At 40.6% G+C, this 18293-nt stretch overlaps 1 protein-coding gene across 1 annotated transcript in view; it reads left to right on the top strand.

Annotated features, from left to right (window-relative positions):
- The window catches only part of TBX15 (T-box transcription factor 15), a 104430-nt gene that overhangs the window by 60905 nt on the left and 25232 nt on the right, over positions 1 to 18293 (top strand). Inside the window, exons 3-6 of the mRNA XM_068540592.1 lie at positions 1137 to 1238; positions 2799 to 2970; positions 4046 to 4213; positions 13112 to 13176. Coding sequence (XP_068396693.1) covers positions 1137 to 1238; positions 2799 to 2970; positions 4046 to 4213; positions 13112 to 13176 — 507 coding nt within the window. The remainder of the gene's footprint in view (positions 1 to 1136; positions 1239 to 2798; positions 2971 to 4045; positions 4214 to 13111; positions 13177 to 18293) is intronic.

Here is an 18293-nt window from a genome sequence, read left to right as displayed (position 1 = left end):
CAATTAGGCCATATGTGAATCAAGCCTGTGACCTTGACCTCATTAGCACCGTGCTCTGCCCAGCTCAACTAACTGGCCCCAGATGGTTAAGTTTAATGCAACATTTTGTGTACAAGTACTCTAGAGCACATTCAGGGCAATCCAAATTTTTGAACCAAGCACTTCTTATGTCTGGTTCCTAAATGGATGACATGCACAAGAGCTTGATGTTTTTCTTCTTTCTTATGATTAAAGAAGAATGGTGAATTTTATTTTAGTCTCCTTGAAACTCAGTACCTCTTTTGGGCTGTTCCCTCTCCTCCTCTTCAATTATGAGAGTAGTTGTAAAGTGTCATATCCTGACCTCGCTTGCTTTGGCAAGTTTAACAAGCCATTGTGGTAGAAACAAGGTATTGCCCAGAGGCCACTAGAATTCATTTGGTATTTGCTCCCTATTCTGCAGTGTCCTTCCTCTGACACACACGTTGACAGCCTGAGAACTTGCAGAAATTTTTCTACAGTTTTATGCATAAAAAACAAAGACTTTGGTGGTCCTTCATTTGGGAACTGGTAGCACATTCCTTTTTTTCTTCTTTTCTTGAGATATTATTTTTAGAGTGGTCATTTTCAAATAGACTCAATCAGAAAATATTTCATGATTACTACAATCAACTGTGACAAGCTACTTGGGGAATAAGAAGAATATAAGTTATTCAAGTATATTAAGTATAAGAGTATAAGTATATTTAACACTGTTATAGTCTAATAGGAAATGTATATACACACATTCTATCTATCTATCTATCTATCTATCTATCTATCTATCTATCTATCTATCTATCTCTTGTCTATCCATCTATCTCACATTGAAGATTAACTAATACTATAAAACAAGTTATGGTATGAGGTCTTTGAGTGTATGAATAATCAAACAGTTCAATTTAAGTTAAGAAGAGGTGCTATTTCAACAATGTAAATCCTCAGCATATTTGATAGTGATAATTTCCAAAGTGAAAAAAAACAGCCAACTTTGAGAATTAGAGGATATTGGACTTTGTGTGCTTAGCATTCCTATTAAGAAGAGACTCATCAAGCTTTTACTCTTGCTACTTCTCCCCCTCTGACTGCTGAGCTTCCTACATTATTCCCATCCACAGGAGGATGTTTCCTGCCATGAGAGTGAAAATCACTGGCCTGGATCCACACCAGCAGTACTACATAGCAATGGACATTGTACCTGTGGACAATAAAAGATACAGGTAAGGATGACTCTGAGATGTGGAACTGTGGGCATCACCAGTATCCCAGGATGGTTCTATAAACTCATTAGATGAAGCATTTTAACAGTGCACTGTACAATGTATTGGATAGGGAACAAGGATGGAGGACATGCCAATGGCCTGTGGCAGAACACCAGACAGGAAGTAGTCACTAGAGGTAGGAAGTCAGAACCAGTAATGGTTTGGTCTGGAATCCTCCTTACATCTATCTAAAGAGTGGGATTGTATAATGTCTGCCAGAGTAGCAAAAATCAAATGGATCTTAAGTCTAAAACTAGTTCACTTAACATTGAAAATGATTAACACATTGAATGATTTGGTTTATGAAATACTAAGTGAGTTGAGATGATTTATTTTGGAAAATGGGAGGAGAAGTGGATTAGTACAGTACCTTCAATCATATACCTGCTGGATTATCCTGTGGATGATGGAGGGGAAGAATGGGAGAATTGGGTAAGACCTCAAGAAGAACATCTAGTTAAGGGGAATTATTGTTCATTAAAACGGGTTGTGAACAAGTTTGCTAAATAACTTTCCTTCAAAGCCATTAAAAGCCAACATAGTCTCCATGTGTCTTACACATAGTTCTTGTTTGAAACAAGTTGTGGCTTAATTGATCTCCTGAGCTCTCAGTCACATCAGTGAGTCATGGCTCATTTTTGAGATATTTCAGAACTTGGCCTTGAGCCCATGAATTTGGAGGTGAGAGGTGAATAGAGAAGACCATTACTTGTATTTTAGAGGGAGAGCTGGCTAAGAAAGAAGTGGTCTTGATGTAGGACTTAGGAGGGGAGATGCTCTTTTCTTTAAAAACCTCCTCCATTTCAATGAAAATGGAGGTCTCTGCCTCAGTGCAGCCATTCCCAGAAACACCGCTAAGTCTTCCCAGTTAGTGGGAAGACTTTGATTAACCTAGTCTCATTTGCAGTGACTTTGTGGGAAAATAAAGTGGAAGATGAAGATGTTCAAAACTAGGTTTTCATTGAAATGCTTCTAAATTCAGACTCTTAGCTAGGAAATGGTTAACAAGTGAGGGGCTTGGAGGGTCTCTGCACATGGCTGCGTTTTATAGGACAATATGGAAGATGTTTTTAATAAGGAACCAAATCCTGAACAAGTGGCCAATGGATTATATGGTTTGCATTTGAAAGGTGAAAGGTTGCAGTAAAATACCTTTTCCATAGCTAAACACGTGGGTTCAGGATGCCTGTGTGCACACAGGGGTGCAAGGCAAGGAGAGGAAGAAGAAAGAAAAAGGACTGTGAGAATGTTTTCCTTGTGAGAGCTGCAGCTTTGATCATTAACTACAACACTTTTCTGCCCTCCCCCACCCATCTTGTTTTCCATTTCCATCTCTATTTCATTTTCCCTGGTTATCCACCCTTCTCTCTTTCTCCTCTGTATTCTCTGTTTAATCCGTCCTACTCCATTCTTCTCATCTCTTTGTGTCTCCTCCCCTCCTGTCCCTAATTGTGTCCTGGGCCTCTATTCCCTCCCTGCATCTGTCTCTGAGTTCTCCTCTCTCCCTCTCTGTCTCAGATATGTGTATCACAGCTCCAAGTGGATGGTGGCTGGCAACGCTGATTCCCCTGTGCCCCCAAGAGTTTATATACACCCTGATTCTCTAGCTTCTGGAGATACTTGGATGAGACAGGTGGTCAGTTTCGACAAACTCAAGCTGACCAACAATGAATTGGATGATCAAGGACATGTGAGTCAAATAATCCCATCTTCCTCTTCCTCCCTCTTCCCCCTTTTTTGCTCTAGAACTGACTAGCCCCAGGCTTTTTTCAAACAGGTAAAATAAGAATCTTTTTGAGATTCTCAAATTCATTTGCGATTTTGAGAATCTCAAATGAATCTTTGAGTCATTTTAAGTAAGTAAGCATAAAAATTTTTTTTCCTTTTGTGAAATTACGTTTATTACAAATCTAACATTTAGCAAACGTCTGCTGTAAGTCACGATCAAGTCAGGAGAATGCAGCGACAGAAACAGAGGACACATTTTAAAATGATGAAGAAATCACAGTATTTAATAGAACACCTCACAGGGCAGTAAACTCAGGGAAACTGTTGTGGGGACAGTTCTGGCTGATTGGTCAAGAAATGTATGAATTTATAAGAGAAGAATAGGTTGTTAGGCTTGCCAGGTATAATTGGTGCAACTGATGTTATTAATTTATTTTTGGCAGTAAAACACATACTGAATTTTCACTGAATGCCAGGATCCATACTGGGTTCTATGGGGAGATGAAAGAAGCTAAAACCAAGGCTCCTATCTTTAGGGAAATGATAATTTTCTAAGGAAGAGAGAAGACACATATACCCTTAACTCTGACATGACATAAGCGAATGTCCGTAAAATCAATAACAAAGTGCAAATAACAGCTTGTAGAATTTAAAGACAGATGAACCCGTGCTGAAAATTTGAAGCAGGAGGGAACAACTGTCACATAGCAGAGGTTCTGAGACCTTTTAGTGGAGTGATGTCTGCTGGTACTGGAACCAATTCATTCAGTATTTATCCAATTAAAGCAAACATATTGCACTCACCACCTATGATTGGGATATTTGCTACATGGTTCCATGGGATGTGATGCTATCCAATTACTTAGTCCTTCCAGCCATGGGAAAGTACACTGATTTCCAGTTTCCCATACATCCCACCTCTAAACTGTGCTCTTCCTGTAACGCTTTTATCCTGTAATTTTGTCTGCATGAGAGCTGGAAAAGATGTAGGGACCTTAGAGACAACGCTGGAGTAATGTTTCCCCTTCTCATTTTAGATCATTCTTCACTCTATGCACAAATACCAGCCTCGGGTTCATGTGATTCGCAAGGATTTCAGCAGCGACCTTTCACCCACCAAACCCGTCCCTGTTGGGGATGGAGTGAAAACATTCAGCTTTCCTGAGACCGTGTTTACCACAGTCACGGCCTATCAGAACCAGCAGGTAAGAGGCTGCCTTGGAGAGTCTCCTGCTGCAGCCGCTTTTAAAGGAGTTTACTCATCCTTTTGTAAGAAGTGCTTAGTCCTTCTGCATGGCACTGAAATGCTGGAATGAGAGACACCAGGCTGGCGGTGCACACGCGGCACTGGTGATGACAAGGCGGTAATGCCTAGTAGCAGCTGTCAGAGTCTACATTTAGATCAGAGGCAAGATCTTTGACCAGGAGGACCAAACCTCCTAAGTCATTTTCATGTCTCTCTGTACTTGTACCCATGTTTCATGATCTCTACTACATCCTGGCAAATGTTCCTTATCACTTGAAATTCTTGAGGTTTGATTCATTCCTTCCCTCTTATCCTCTCCGTGGAGCCGTCCATCAGGCTACATCAAAGTCATCAAGCCTCTCAAACTCTATGTCAGACCCACTGCTTCCATTTACACTTTCAGACTAAATTGGCCTCCGTGTGCTCACCACCACACCCTAAGATGTGTATGTTTTTATGTTAATAATATATTCATTCATTCCATTAATATTTCTTGAGAATTTACGATATTCTAAGCTTAGCAGATTAAGACGTTTCTCCCTAAGAAAGGAAGAGTTTTAGTTGAGTGAAAGACACATAAACACATAATGATAATACAGTGGAATAACTTAACGACAGAGATGTGGAAATGGTTTTTTGTTTGTTTGTTTGTTTTGGTTTGGGGAATGAGGGAAGTTTTTGTGGAAGAACTGATGCTTTTTCTGACATTGAGACACATCAGCATTAGCCAGTGGGCTAATTAGCCAGTGAGTGGGTGAGGGGAAGAGAGAGGCCAAGTCTGGAATTACTGTGGGCATTTCTAAACAATGTTCTTTTTTTTGAGGAGGGTGAATGGATGGATTTACAAGTGATCTCACTTTATGCAGTTCTCTGAAAGTTGTATGTGAATCTCATTTTTGTAAGTTAGATGGTATTTCATATTTTGGTAAATTGTCTAATTAGTAGGATCCTGCAGTGAATCTTTTTCTAAAACAGAGTTTTTGCTTGTTTATTTTGCTTGAAATTCTGCTTACTTTTCTTTTGGGCCTGCTTGGAGCAAAATGGACGTATACTATAGTACTTAATACCTTTTATACTGGATACTGTGCTCTGACAAAGAAAGCAATGAGGAAAAACATTCATTTACTAAATATTTATCAAGGGCTTAGTATGTAACAGGCAGGTGAAGGTGAGTTATACAATCTTTAGTTCATATAGAGTAGAAAGAATTTTTCTATCTTTCATGGCACATCCTGATAAAATTCCTTAGATGCTTTTTACCTTCAGGGGAATTTGATATACAACAACCCTTTAGTCCAATAAATGTTAAGTGCTATATGGTTGTTGGGCTTTCTCAGCAGCTGTAAAGTGTTCCCAACTTTGGACTTTCCTTTTAGATGCCGCATTTGATCTAAAGTAGAAGAAGAGCTTTAGTTTGCCATGGATGCTATTTTAAAATTATTAAGCTCTCTCGAACTCTTCAGACAGTAAAATTGCAGAGACCATGGAGAGTCCTTACAGAAAACTTTAATAATCAAGATTTTTTAAGCTCTGGTGCTAGATAGAGCAGCAATATAGACATGGCTTTTGAGCAACTGGAACTTTGGGATTAACTGTGTTACAGAAAAGGGGGAATATAAGTCTAAGTTCTTTGAAAAATTGTTTGGATTTTTTCCAAGACTACCCCAGCCGCCATTTTAATCATTACTTTCTCATGAAGACAGAGAGATGTGGCAATAAACATGACTCTAGAACGTAGTTTGTAGAGCAAACTAGAACACCGATAAATGACCATTCTACTGCCTCACTGAGATCGGTTCTAGAGGCCAAGAAGGGTCAATATAACCCAAGCTAAAACTAAAAACCTACAGTTCACTGTGAAGACCAAACATGGGTACCTGAAATCCCTTTCACTTCCTCTGCATTATTTCACAGTGTTCCTGCACCTGAGTACATTCTATTCATATAAATATTTTGTCTATATTTGGACTTGAGTGGGGCAGTCGTGGTTTGGTGGGGGTAGGATGCCATGACTAAGATCATGGGACTTGGTAGTAGACATGTCTAGTTTGGTTTCTGACCTTTTCACTGGTGAATTGTGTGACCTTGAGCAAGTTTCTTAACCCCTTTCAACTTGTGTTTCCTGGTCTGAAAATGTCCTGGCCTCATAGAATTATAAGGACTAGACGAGGGAACCTGCATTAAGTCACTGACACAAACCTGGCATCAAATTGTCAGTAGTCAGCCTACATTGCTAAATACCTGCATCTGCACAGGCATGAAGGATAGTGGGGAATAGAGGCAATTTTAAAGAATAAATTGCTCATTAAGGAGAAAGTGGATTCTTGGGAATTGGAGGAGCTACATGGGCTCTCGAAGGTATTGTATTCAATAGGTAACTACTTTGATCTCTCTGTTCTCATGTCACGTTAGTGAATTCATGATGTGCTGACATTCAAAATAGATGAGTCATTCTCAATTCTGCCCATTTTAAAATCTAGATAACAGCTTTTGCCTGTTTAACAAGCCTCCAGTCCCTGGGTAAATCAAGTGTGATTGTTTAACATTCCCTTTGGCTGTGTAGATATGATTTAATATGATACAGTGCCTTCTAATAAAGCAAACTAACCTCAGGTCTCTCCCCCAGGAATCTTGAGGTCTGCATCCTGTAAGTCAGATCTGTTACCTAACCATAATTTTCAGACTTGTCATGAAGATGCTGGGTAGCATAAACTGTTCTCTTTTGTGAGCTATATTCAGTGATTACTGTGTTTTTATTTCCTTCAACCTTCTAGACTGACAACAAATAATATTTTAAAGCAAAGTTGTTTACTTCATTTTTTTTTTTAAAGGGAAGGGTTAGGAAAGCTATGAGAAAGGAAAGAGAGAAGAGTCAGTGATAGGTCCTCATTGTTCTTAGGGACTTGTTCGGCGGAACACAAGGCAGGAAGGACAATAGAGGGAACGGAACTGAAATGAACTGTTGCCCAGGCTTCCTAAGGAAAGGCAGTGTCCTGTTCCATAGATAGCAAGGGGTTAGGCATTTGGAGACCTGGGTTTTAGTCCTAAATTCTCCACTAGCTACCTGTGTCACTCTGAGCAAGCTATTTTGTCTTTCTGGGCTTCAGTTTGTTACTAAAATGTCATTTATTTTATGGAATAATGATGGCAGGCGATAATAGAGAACTGTTAATTCTCTTTATTTGGTAGAATAAAAAATTGTAATGCCAATGTTGATCCTTCACATGTTGGAAGGGGAGGGGATTAGAATTGGCCTATGACATTTTGAAGCCCAGAAATCACTAATTAGGAGGAAGGACCCTTCCATTTCCATAATTCTAAGATATTTATAGTCTATCCATAGTACTGACTACATGCTTGGAAAATGACTGAATAATTAGCCAGCATACCTCTACTACCAGTTTCCTTATGTATCCATGGTTCTGCTTCCTTGGATATAAGTAGGAGTGAAGTGTGAAGAAAGAGTTTCTATTTTCATGAAATAGTTTATGCTTTTCTTTCCCCCTTTCCCATTCCTTCTCACCCTTGCTGACTGATGCATAGACTCCCAGGGCCGCTAGCATACTGAAGTTATTATTACTATTATTTGCTCTTGGAGTGCCAACTTGGCAGGCTTATCGCAGAGAGGAAAGTACACCATGCCCAGACTCTCATCATGGAGAAAAAGGTGGTAGAAGTTGGAATAAAGGTGATTCTACACTTAATGCTTTTTCTTGGAAGAAGCTGACGCCAATATGTCCTCATGGAATTAGCAGGAAATTTCCATTGCAGAGTCTTTGTCCTCTCTAAGGGAAAAAGACTGCTGAACCTTGATTTTTTTTTTTTTTTTTCCAAACAGGAAACTAGATTTCAAAATGACACAGCCCTGTTCTCCTCAGGTAATACAGTCTTATTTCTTGATGAGAATTGGCTACATGAACTAGATAGGAAGTCTGAAACCACAGCCAGGGTTGTATAAGCAAATTCAATAGGATTTCTGAGCCACTCATTATATCCTGAACTATTGAGCCAGTTTTGCTCTAATTTTCCAATCAAATTAGTGCAGAATTTTTTTTTTATGTTGGCTTAAAATTTTTTTTTATCCTGATGGAACACTTTTCAAGCAATATGGTAAAAAAAAAAAAAAAGAATAAGAGAGTGTTAATAAGGGAAGTCCCTTTGAGCCTTGGTCCTGTAAAATTATACTGAGGATATTCAGGTTTCATTTTCTTTGTAGGTTGTGCTATTTATGTCTGCACTGTGCATGGTGAGGTATACCTCATTTATTAACTGCCTCTATGTTACTAGGCAAAATAGTGAGGGAAAATGATTAAAATGAATGGTGGCAAGCCAGTAATCACCCCCTTATGTGCCATAGTCTTCAATAACTCAGACTACATACATCAGTATAAGGTTATGGAAAGAAAATCAGGGAAGGAAAGTGCTTCCACAACCTCTGTATTTTCCATGTTGCCTCATTATCATCAGACCAAGTTTGAGCATGACTGCTGTAGCATAGCTTTAGCTACAATGGAAGTTACTAATAGACCTTGTTCTGACTAGAAAGACATTCAAGACTTTTGCCTGTAATGCCTACAGTGAAAGCAAATGGGATTGGGGGAGTTGTTTGGTCTGTATTCTCTAAGGCTTGTGATGGCTTTGGGACTGGTGATTTCTGTTTCCCACATCCTCATTCATTCATTTACTCCCTCACTCCATTCATTCACTGAACAAATATTCATTGAGTATGAATAGCATGTCATATTCGGTTCTGCTTCATAAAATGGTATATCAAATAGACAGGGTTCCTAGTTGTAGTCTAGGGGGAGAGACACATAGTAAATATGTAAACAACAAAATAAATGTATAATTACCAACTGGGTTAAGAGTAAAGATGGAATTAAAGAGGGTGTAGTTAAAGAGAGTGGCAGAAATATCCTATTTTAGAGGGATGGATCAAGGAAGACCCCTCTCAGGAGATAACATTTAGATTCAGACTTAAGATGAGGAGTCAGCTATATGAAGAGTACAGAAGAGAGCATTTCAGTCTGGAGGTAGAGTGCACGTGAGGCGTCTGAGCAGGAAAAGAGCTTGGCACATTCCAACACTGAGAGCAGCTCAGGTTGCCGGGAGCCTGTGGACCAGAGTCAGGGGAGGGTGGGTGGGGGTGGAGAGATAGGCAGGGGTCAGGGCATGCTGGCCCCGCAAGGCCAGGCAAGGAGTTTGGATTGAATTCTGAGCATAGTGGTAGGCACTGAAGGAATGACATGGTCCAACTATGGTGTGTTAACCAAGATCGCTTTTGTTGCTGAATGAAGAGAAGAGATTGGACAGGGACAAGAGTGGAAGAAGGGAGATCAGTTTGAAGAGTATTTAGAGTACTTTAGTCAGAATGCGACACTGACCTGGTCTAAGGTGACGAGGTGGAGATCGACCGCCATATTTGAGTCTAGTTAATAAATATAATTGAGGGCAGGGTTGAAAATTAACTATTCAAATGAGCCTCGCCTCCTGCTCCAGATGGCCTCTAGATGTACGGTGCATGGGCAGGGGTGGAGGCAATGGGGTTTATGAGCCCTCATTGTGGTTGCTTGTGGACCCCTGTGCTGTTCTCTGGGCCTCACTGGCCTCTGCTGGGGTGGGGTCTGGTCTGGGCTGGTCCTGGGGTTCCTTGTGTTGATTTGTTTTACTGGCAGGAGACTGCTGACCTTGTGCTTTTGTGTTCTTGCCTCAGTTGGACCTCCTGGGCCTCCCTGAATGACTCAGCCTCACCTCAGTTCTCATCCAGGGCCTCTGTTTGACTCCTGTCTGGACTATAGCACCTCTATGTCGGGGTCACCCTGCCTTCCCTGTCATGGCATGTGAGGACCTCTGAGTCCCTGACCCACTGCCGAAGGGCCATGGAAGGCTTGGGGATCCTAACTCAGGCCTCTTCCTACAGCACTTATACTGGCGCAGCCACCCCCATGTGTGTATGGAGGTGACCCTGCCAGTGTTCCTCTGAGTCTCCCCCACCCCACCCTTGGATTTTGGTTTGAGTAGAAAGCTAAGGCACTTGTAAGTCTAACTGATTGCTTCTCTTCTGCCTCTCTCCTCTCTTCTCATGTTCCACTGGAGTGGAAGGGGAGGACTTTTACTTCTTTTTCTACCTGATGAGAATTCACCTTATGCAACATCCTTGTCTCCTGTAGGACAGCAAGCTGTCATTTGCATCCCTTTCTATACTGAGTCTACCAGGAGTTTCTTGATATGGGAACCATGGGACTATTAGAAACTAAGGATTATTGAGGTTGTGAATACATTGATTTATTCCTCCAAAATACTGTCATTGTTACCCTTGGTATTTGTAGATATAGCCTAAGTTGTCAGCACAGCATTAACTGGGATCATAATTTGGTTTGGATAGCTAGAATTGCTCTCTTCTACCTATAGCGTATCTAAATGTCTGCAGGGTAATAAAGGCTTTTCATGATGTGGCCTCAGGCCAGCATCTCAGCTTTCTTTCTCACTGCTTCTCTTCCTGTACCCTGTGCTCTGGTCAAATTGGACTCTTCAGTGGTTCTCAAAAATGCTTCATTCCTTCCCACTTCAATTCTATGGCTTACATAGGACCTTTCTTCGGAAATGCTTCCCTTGTTCCTTTCTCCCCTTTTTGCGGTTTTCGTTAAAATCCTATGCATCCTTCCCAGCTTGGCTCACGTGCTTCCTCTAAGGTGAAACCGCAGAGCCCTTCAGGTCGGAGCGATTACTGCTTCCTCTAAGCTCTTGGGGCACTTTGCCTTTATTTCAAACCGTATCACTTTCTGTTTTACACTGTAACTATTAATATGTATGTCTTCTTTTTTCTCCTCAATTATAAATTTCTTGGGGGGGATGGTACACAGCTGTATACTGACTGTCTGCCACGCTGTCACCTGTGCTACCTGTCACATTGCTTTGCACACAAAAGGCACTTGATAATAAATGAATAATGAGTAGCACAATCACACTCTTCATAAAGCAGTCCAAATCCCACAATAAAAGCTTTGAAACAAGTATAGAGGTGTTGTGTTTCCTAACATTTGGTGTCATTTGTCTATTAAGTCTCCGTGCAGACTCCTTGGCCTGAGATACAGGGAGCTGTGGGGAACTGGTTTTCAACCATTTCTCCCAGGACCATGAAATAGAAGGTCGTTATATTTACAGGGGTCTGTGCCCCCAAAACATAGCAGCACAATCTTATATCAGAAACCCCTATCATAAATGAGTCAGACAGGATAAGCCAACTTGAAGGAGAAAATAAAATATTATAACCCCAACTTGAAAAGAAAATATGGTGTGTGTTTTATTGCTGTGGATTATGGAGGAAGAAAGAACTGATTTTAAGTCAACAACAGAAAAGCGGTGACAATCTTTAAACTCAATACAATATTCACAGGGCAGACGCTAAACTTTAGAAAGCCAAAGCTTCAGGCTCCTGCTCTGGTCTATAAAATAGATGTAAAATTGCTTTTGCTTCATTATGAGTGCTACATTATTAGTGTGCCACTCTAGAGGCAAAGGACGTTTAAGGGGAAAAAAATAACTTTGGTACTTTCAAGTCAGAGCCTGTTTGTCAGACTCTCACATTGCGTTTTAAAGACCTTTAGAATGTGGCTTTGGGAAATTCCACTCTGATGAAGTGAGACAGAAGAGGGACTTGGAAAGATTTGCAACACAAGAAACAACTTCAGCCGTCCTAGTGATAAGTTCTACAGTGATCAGAAATGGGAAGATGGTCTTAAAAATGAGATCCCCTTCTTTCCAGAATTACCTTCTATTGAGAATGACTTTCCTGCTTTCCTGAGCTCCTTAACCCCCACCTCTAAGTCTCTATCCCTTGAATGTAGCGAGTCATTAACATCTGGTTCAGACAGAAGGTATCCAAATGCCTCCCATGACAAAGGCTAAAGGCGGAAACACAAGAGCGCAGATGGAATTCGTTGGTCAGGCCATTCTAGTCTGGAGGCTGAGAGGGTAATATATACAGTTGCAGAGTGGGAGGGGACTAAGATAGGATGCAATAGAGAGGGACTCTTGCACTGAGTGGAGGTCAAACCAGATGACTACTAAGGACCCATCCAACCCGGGTCACACAACTGTTTGCACTGGATTTGCTCAGCCTTATGAAGCTGCTTTTTTGTTTCTTCTGATTGGCTTGTGGGACTTGGAGACTGGGTGAGTTGCACTGCGTCCTGCCCCATCCCGTCCCACATTTGTAGATTTTTCTTTGGATGCAACCTTGACAAAAGTCCAGCTACTTTTTTGTGTCTTTTACAAGACCATTTTAGGTCATCAAATGAACAACCCCTAGCGGCAAGAAAGGCACAACTTAAGTGAAATGGGAAACGCAGTCAACTATTTGGTTCTTTCAGGCTGAGGCAGGTTGTCTGGTGACCTGATTGCACCTGATTGGATTGACTGAACCCATTCATTCGTTCTTCACTCACTTGCTCACTCATTCATTTACTCATTCATTCAACAAGCATGTTTCAACTGTCTCCTGTGTGTCATGCACTATGGATCTGACCATTGTCCAATTTTCCATCTTGATACCTTTGTTTGTCTGGGCAAGTGATTTATCACCATTTTGGGGCAAGGATGGTGAGCAGAAGAGAGCTTACAGAGTCGCATACTGGGAAAACCTTGGTTTTTAGGGAGATGTGGGTCAGATGGGTCAGACATCTGTGTGCCAGGACCAAGTCCTGTATCAACTTCAATCTAAATCTCAAACTAAGCGGAAACTAAATAAAAACAACAGCTGTTGTTAACAGAGTGATTTTTGTTAACTTTCTAGGAGCAACCAAAAAAGAAGTCAGCTAATATAAATACATTTCATGCTTTTTTTGTTTGTTTCCAGATCACCAGATTAAAAATTGACCGAAACCCTTTTGCTAAAGGATTCAGAGATTCTGGAAGAAACAGGTGAGCAAACTGGGCAAGAGACTCACTGACCTTTCTTTTCTATATGACATTCTTTTCCCCAAGCCCCATTGGTGGCTTCTGGCTCTGGCTTTTTGGAGAACATTTGCATGCTAGGTAACTGTGCTGCCGCAGGCAAAGAGAAATGGGTAGTTGATCCAAGAATCAAAAAGCTGCCCCCCAAAGGTTGAATCATCCAAAATCTCTGTTAACACACTGTAAATCGTCACATTGAATCCCTCATGGTGTTTTTCTCCCTGCATCGTACTTGGTAATTTAGTCACTTAAAACAAATTTGACAGTGATTTATTGTCATTAAAAGATTGCAACTTTTTCTGATAAGTGTCTATAGGTGGCTACAGCACCTATAGTAATATCTCCTTTATTTTTCATTATCAGGAAAAAAGGAATTGTGGACAAATAAAATTTTTCAGAAAAGTATTCCCTATAAGAGCTAAAACTTTGTTTAAAAATTGACCATTTTTCTCCTAGGAAATATTTCCAAACTCTACTGGATGTTTTCTGCTTTAGTAAAGAGAGTTTATAGAACACTACCTTTCTTGATGACCCAGCATCATCATTGTGATTAGGTTGTTAGACTGTGGAACGCTTAGGAATTGATGACGTTTGTAGGACTATTTGCTCCTGTTGTAAATAGCCTTAGGGACTGTGCTATTTTTCTGGTTAACTCTGCTTCTGTCTAAATCCTTCCTGTGTCATTCTTCATATATAATATTAAAATCTGTTATTCACAGAGAGTTAGGAGAGAGCTGAAATTGGCAGGGAAAGCAGATACATCGAAGATTATTCAATCAGAAAATTTCATTTTATATAAACTATACTGAAACAGCAAATATGACACGTGTGTCCTGTAAGTGTGTAGACCTTGCAATAACTATTTACTTGAATGTTCAGACATTTTCCTAATTTGGGGGCCTTTTTTTTACATCTGAATGACACAGTTTGTCAGGACTTTGCTATTTTCTCTTCAAGAGTTTTCAGATAAACTATCTAATATTATATTTAGAATCACTTTGTGAACTGTGTAGCACATTATATTAGAACCTAGTTTATGCTAAAAATCAGATGTGTGTAGTGATCATTTTCTTTACAGAATGATTTATGAAAGCACTTCTTATGAAACTTTTTATCATGTTTAAAATACACTTAGATTTCTTTAAAATTTTATTTTCCTCAGAATTTTTTAAGGTCACATCTATTGGGTAAGTAAAATTCACTTGAACTTCTGGTTTGAAGATGACAAAATTGAGTAATATTTTCTAGGTCAAGCAACTGGTTAGTTGTATAGCCTCAGGCATATGGACTCCAGGCCGAATGCTTTCCAGTTAATGACTCTTTGTTTAAAATAAGAGGCCTTTGTTTTCAAAATTTAACCAGTGAAGAAGCCAATACTTATTCCTTCCATTTCAGATAGACAGTCCTCTTCCTCCCAATTAGTTTCTATTCTATGTCCAGGTCACAAAACATGCCTGTGAGCCATTTCCTGTTGCCTCCTTTTCAGGGCTCTGCCTTCTGGGCTTATTGAGGAACTTGTTAGTGATAAGGAGCTCAAATAGAAGCTGGCCTTTCATAAAGAAGCCTCTAGGGTGTTTAAGATCTTTAGCTTGGGGTCCATGCATGCATTTCAGGCGTTCTGTGAGTTCCCAGATATTGAAAGGAAACGTGTGTGTGGATGAGCCGTGTGCATTTTTCTGGGGAGAGGTCTACAGCTTTCTTCAAATTTTCAAAAATGTCTATGACCAAAAGTTAAGAATTTCCACTCTAGACAACACCATCTGTCTCCAGAGACCAACCCTACTGACTTCAGTTATCCAACTACTTTCTTTTTCTTTCCTTCTGCATCTCCAGTGGCATTTAGTATTTGTTTATTTTATTCTTGGCACTCCAAAGACTGCTTTCTTTTTGTCTCTTTTTTCTTTGCTTTGTCATCCCATTGGATTCCTTGTTTTTCAGAGGCATGACTTAGAACAGAAAATTGGAATAGAGTGGCTGTATTGACCAGCATTAGAGCTTGCGCTGGGAATTGGAGCCACGCTTTAATCTTGAGATTAAGACCTTGTGTCTTGAAGCATTTGTCTCTGGTTAGGAAATTGTGATGACAGCTCAGTTAAAGTCCCAAGATTCTTCTGTCCTCTCACTGGGCTAGAAAGGACCTTGACACATCATTTGGCCCTGGCCTGTGTCTGCCTTAAGGCTGGTGAATATCTTACTGCTCAGGACAGACAGTTACTTGTCTGTCCTGCCTGGTGGGCTGCTCTTCTTTGTAAGAACTCCAGGAAAGCAAAACTATGGCTCTTCATTAGCCCATGTCAGTGCCTTATTTATTTATTTCTGATCGCATGGAAATTCTTCATTATGTCCTATTAAATCTGCAGGCTGTTTTAAGTAATATCAGTAATTATAGAAGTTATTTGTGATTGAACACTTACCGTGTTCCAGACCTTTTACTTACATTCTTTCTAATCTTTAAAGCAACCTGTATTTTACAAATGAGGAAACAGGCTCCGAGAGTTTAAGCAGCTTTCCTAGTGTCACACAGTAAACTGAAGAAGGGATGAAAACCCAAGTCCATCTGACATCAAAGTCTGTGCACTTTGTGCTCTATCATGCTAACAGTTTAAACTTGACTTATTTTATCTTCAACAGATATCGAGAATAGAGCTCTTTCTCTAAACCCCCTTCATCCACTTAAAGATCCTACTCAAGTAGCCAGAACCTTCTCTTTTCCACATAAATCAACCTATATTCTCTGTCTGTGTAGACTCTTCCCCATGACTTTGTCATTTACTTCCTATATCCCAATAAAGCGTTCCATAGTCAAGGACAGGAAGTCAGGCTGAACGTCCCTAGCAGGTGAAACTGTGATATGATAAGACTGAAGTCACCTGTGTCATGAGGGGACAAGGATGAATTAGGGAAGGTAGAAGCCATTTTCATCCTCCAGCGCTCTGGGAAGCTAGACTAAAATCAACTTGTTGGGACAAGTATTGAAGCCCTTATATTTTCTCTTTAAAAAGCTCAAAATTACCTGATAATCAGACTTTAACTCTCACTAGCTGCCTGCAGGATGAGGGCAAGAATTATTAATGCCATTTTGCAGATGGGAAAATTGATAGATGAGGATATAGAGGATTATTTATAAATCTTTGGGAAGAGGTGGCCTGTGCCAAAACCAGAATCCAGTTGGTTCATCACCTTCCCACCAGTGCCCACCAGTGCCTCATCACTGGCCCTGCTTGTGCTAACACAGTTCTTCTTATAAATCTGTGATTTTCCCCATGCATTTTAGACATCAAATGACTCGTACAGACGAGTATGGTTTGATGAGTTGCATAGAAATGTACCCCAAACATACGGATTACATTTCCTTGAAAAACACATGAGCTTAAAAATTAGGGGGGAAAGTGCTTGGCCAATGTTTTTTGGTTTTGTAGAACACAAAACATTTGTGGAATACTTTGGAGTTACAGAAATTGCCAAACCTCAAACCAAAACACGTTCAGGTTTGTCGATCTCAATCCATGCCAGTGCGATCCCGAGGCTCCAGAAGGGAGTGTGAGAGGAAAGCTGGGGAGGACACAGCCACCCACTGCACTCTTTGAAATGCCTCTCATGAGTATCTCTCATCCTGCAAGCCTCTCACTGCAGTGCAGTCAGAGGCTGGCTGGGGTCACAACAGTGCCCTCTGAGTGTCGAGAAGAACTTGAGGCAGCTGTGGCGAGGACACTTAGTCCCCATTCTTATTTGAATGAAAAGAGATATCCATGAGAAGTATTCCTGGCTTCTAGCCCCATCACTTTCTCCTTCCCCTCAGTGGGAACCAAGGTGACTGATGTGATTGCTGAGTCTGGAACTCTTTAGGACCTGCTTGTCTGCAGAAAGTGTACCATCTGGACTCTTCCCACTGTGTGGTAAGCCCAGCAGAGGAGGCCTGCAGTTCTGGGAAGTCAGCTTATTTCAGGGAGTTCTAGCTCACTCCTTCAGCCTTCACATCTATGTTATAGTCTCCAGACACTTTTTATCAATAATAAAACTGGTATTTTGGTCTCTACTACATCAGCCTCCTAGGTCTTTCTTGGAAGTTGATGCTGAGTTCAAATGAGGACAAGGGATGATATCCATTGGGCCATCCAGAACCCCAACAGGAGTCCTAGTGAGTTCACTGTGTCAGCTCTGTGATATCACCATCATCAGAGCCCATCATAGTTCCTCCTGCCTCTTTAAGAAGTGTCATTCACACGCTGCAGTGTAAGAAGGTCACCACCCTTCAGCCTTTACTTATGAAGCTGCTACTTTTCATTCCTATGTAATTATGTCCCTGATTAGAAGTCTCCACTAAAGTGTGTGTGTGTGTGTGTGTGTGTGTGTGTGTGTTCACGTTATGGAGAAGAGTAGTAGACATATGGTTCTTTTGGAGTGGAAACACTGACAGATTTTGCTTCCAGGCATTGTCTCTGCAATGGGAAGGAAATTGTTTATGTCTAAATTGTTCTTCCTTCTAGACTTCTCAGAAATTATGTGGCCCAAATATAGTTTTGGGTGAAAGGGTCAATATATATTTACCTTTAACAGGCCTAGCCCCATGGTGCAATATCCAGCATTACCTGTGGGAGATTCCTCCTATAAGGAGGAGACAGTAACACCTTCTTGTTCCTGGGGGAAAATAGATTCCCTCAGCCTAACAGTAAGTTTTGTCTTGTGGTCTGTGTTCCTGGGTTCTGTCTGGCCCCTGCTAGAATGAAGCCCTTTGAAGACAGAACTCTACCTTTTTCAGCTTCCTGTTCTTAGATTTCTTTTCCTGTAGTGCCAGGTATACAAAGTAAAATAATAATCATTCATTTAGTTACAAAACATTGAACAGAGTTGACGAGTGGCAGAGAAGTTAAAAACCAGGACCTTGGGAGTGAGAAAGCCTTACCCCAACCAAGGATGAATCAGGTAGAGCAAGAGTGGGGAGCTAGTTTTAGATACTAACTAAGAAAGGAAGAAAGAGTGAATCTATAGATAGTCTTTGTTTGAAAGATTAAGGGCAATTTTTTTTTTTATATGAATGGCTGGATTTTATTTATTTATTTAATTTTTATTTTTGGCTGTGTTGG

This window comes from Eschrichtius robustus, chromosome 3 (genome assembly GCF_028021215.1).
Source record: "Eschrichtius robustus isolate mEscRob2 chromosome 3, mEscRob2.pri, whole genome shotgun sequence".
NCBI lineage: Eukaryota > Metazoa > Chordata > Mammalia > Artiodactyla > Eschrichtiidae > Eschrichtius > Eschrichtius robustus.
This window is presented reverse-complemented; position numbering and strand designations above follow the sequence as displayed.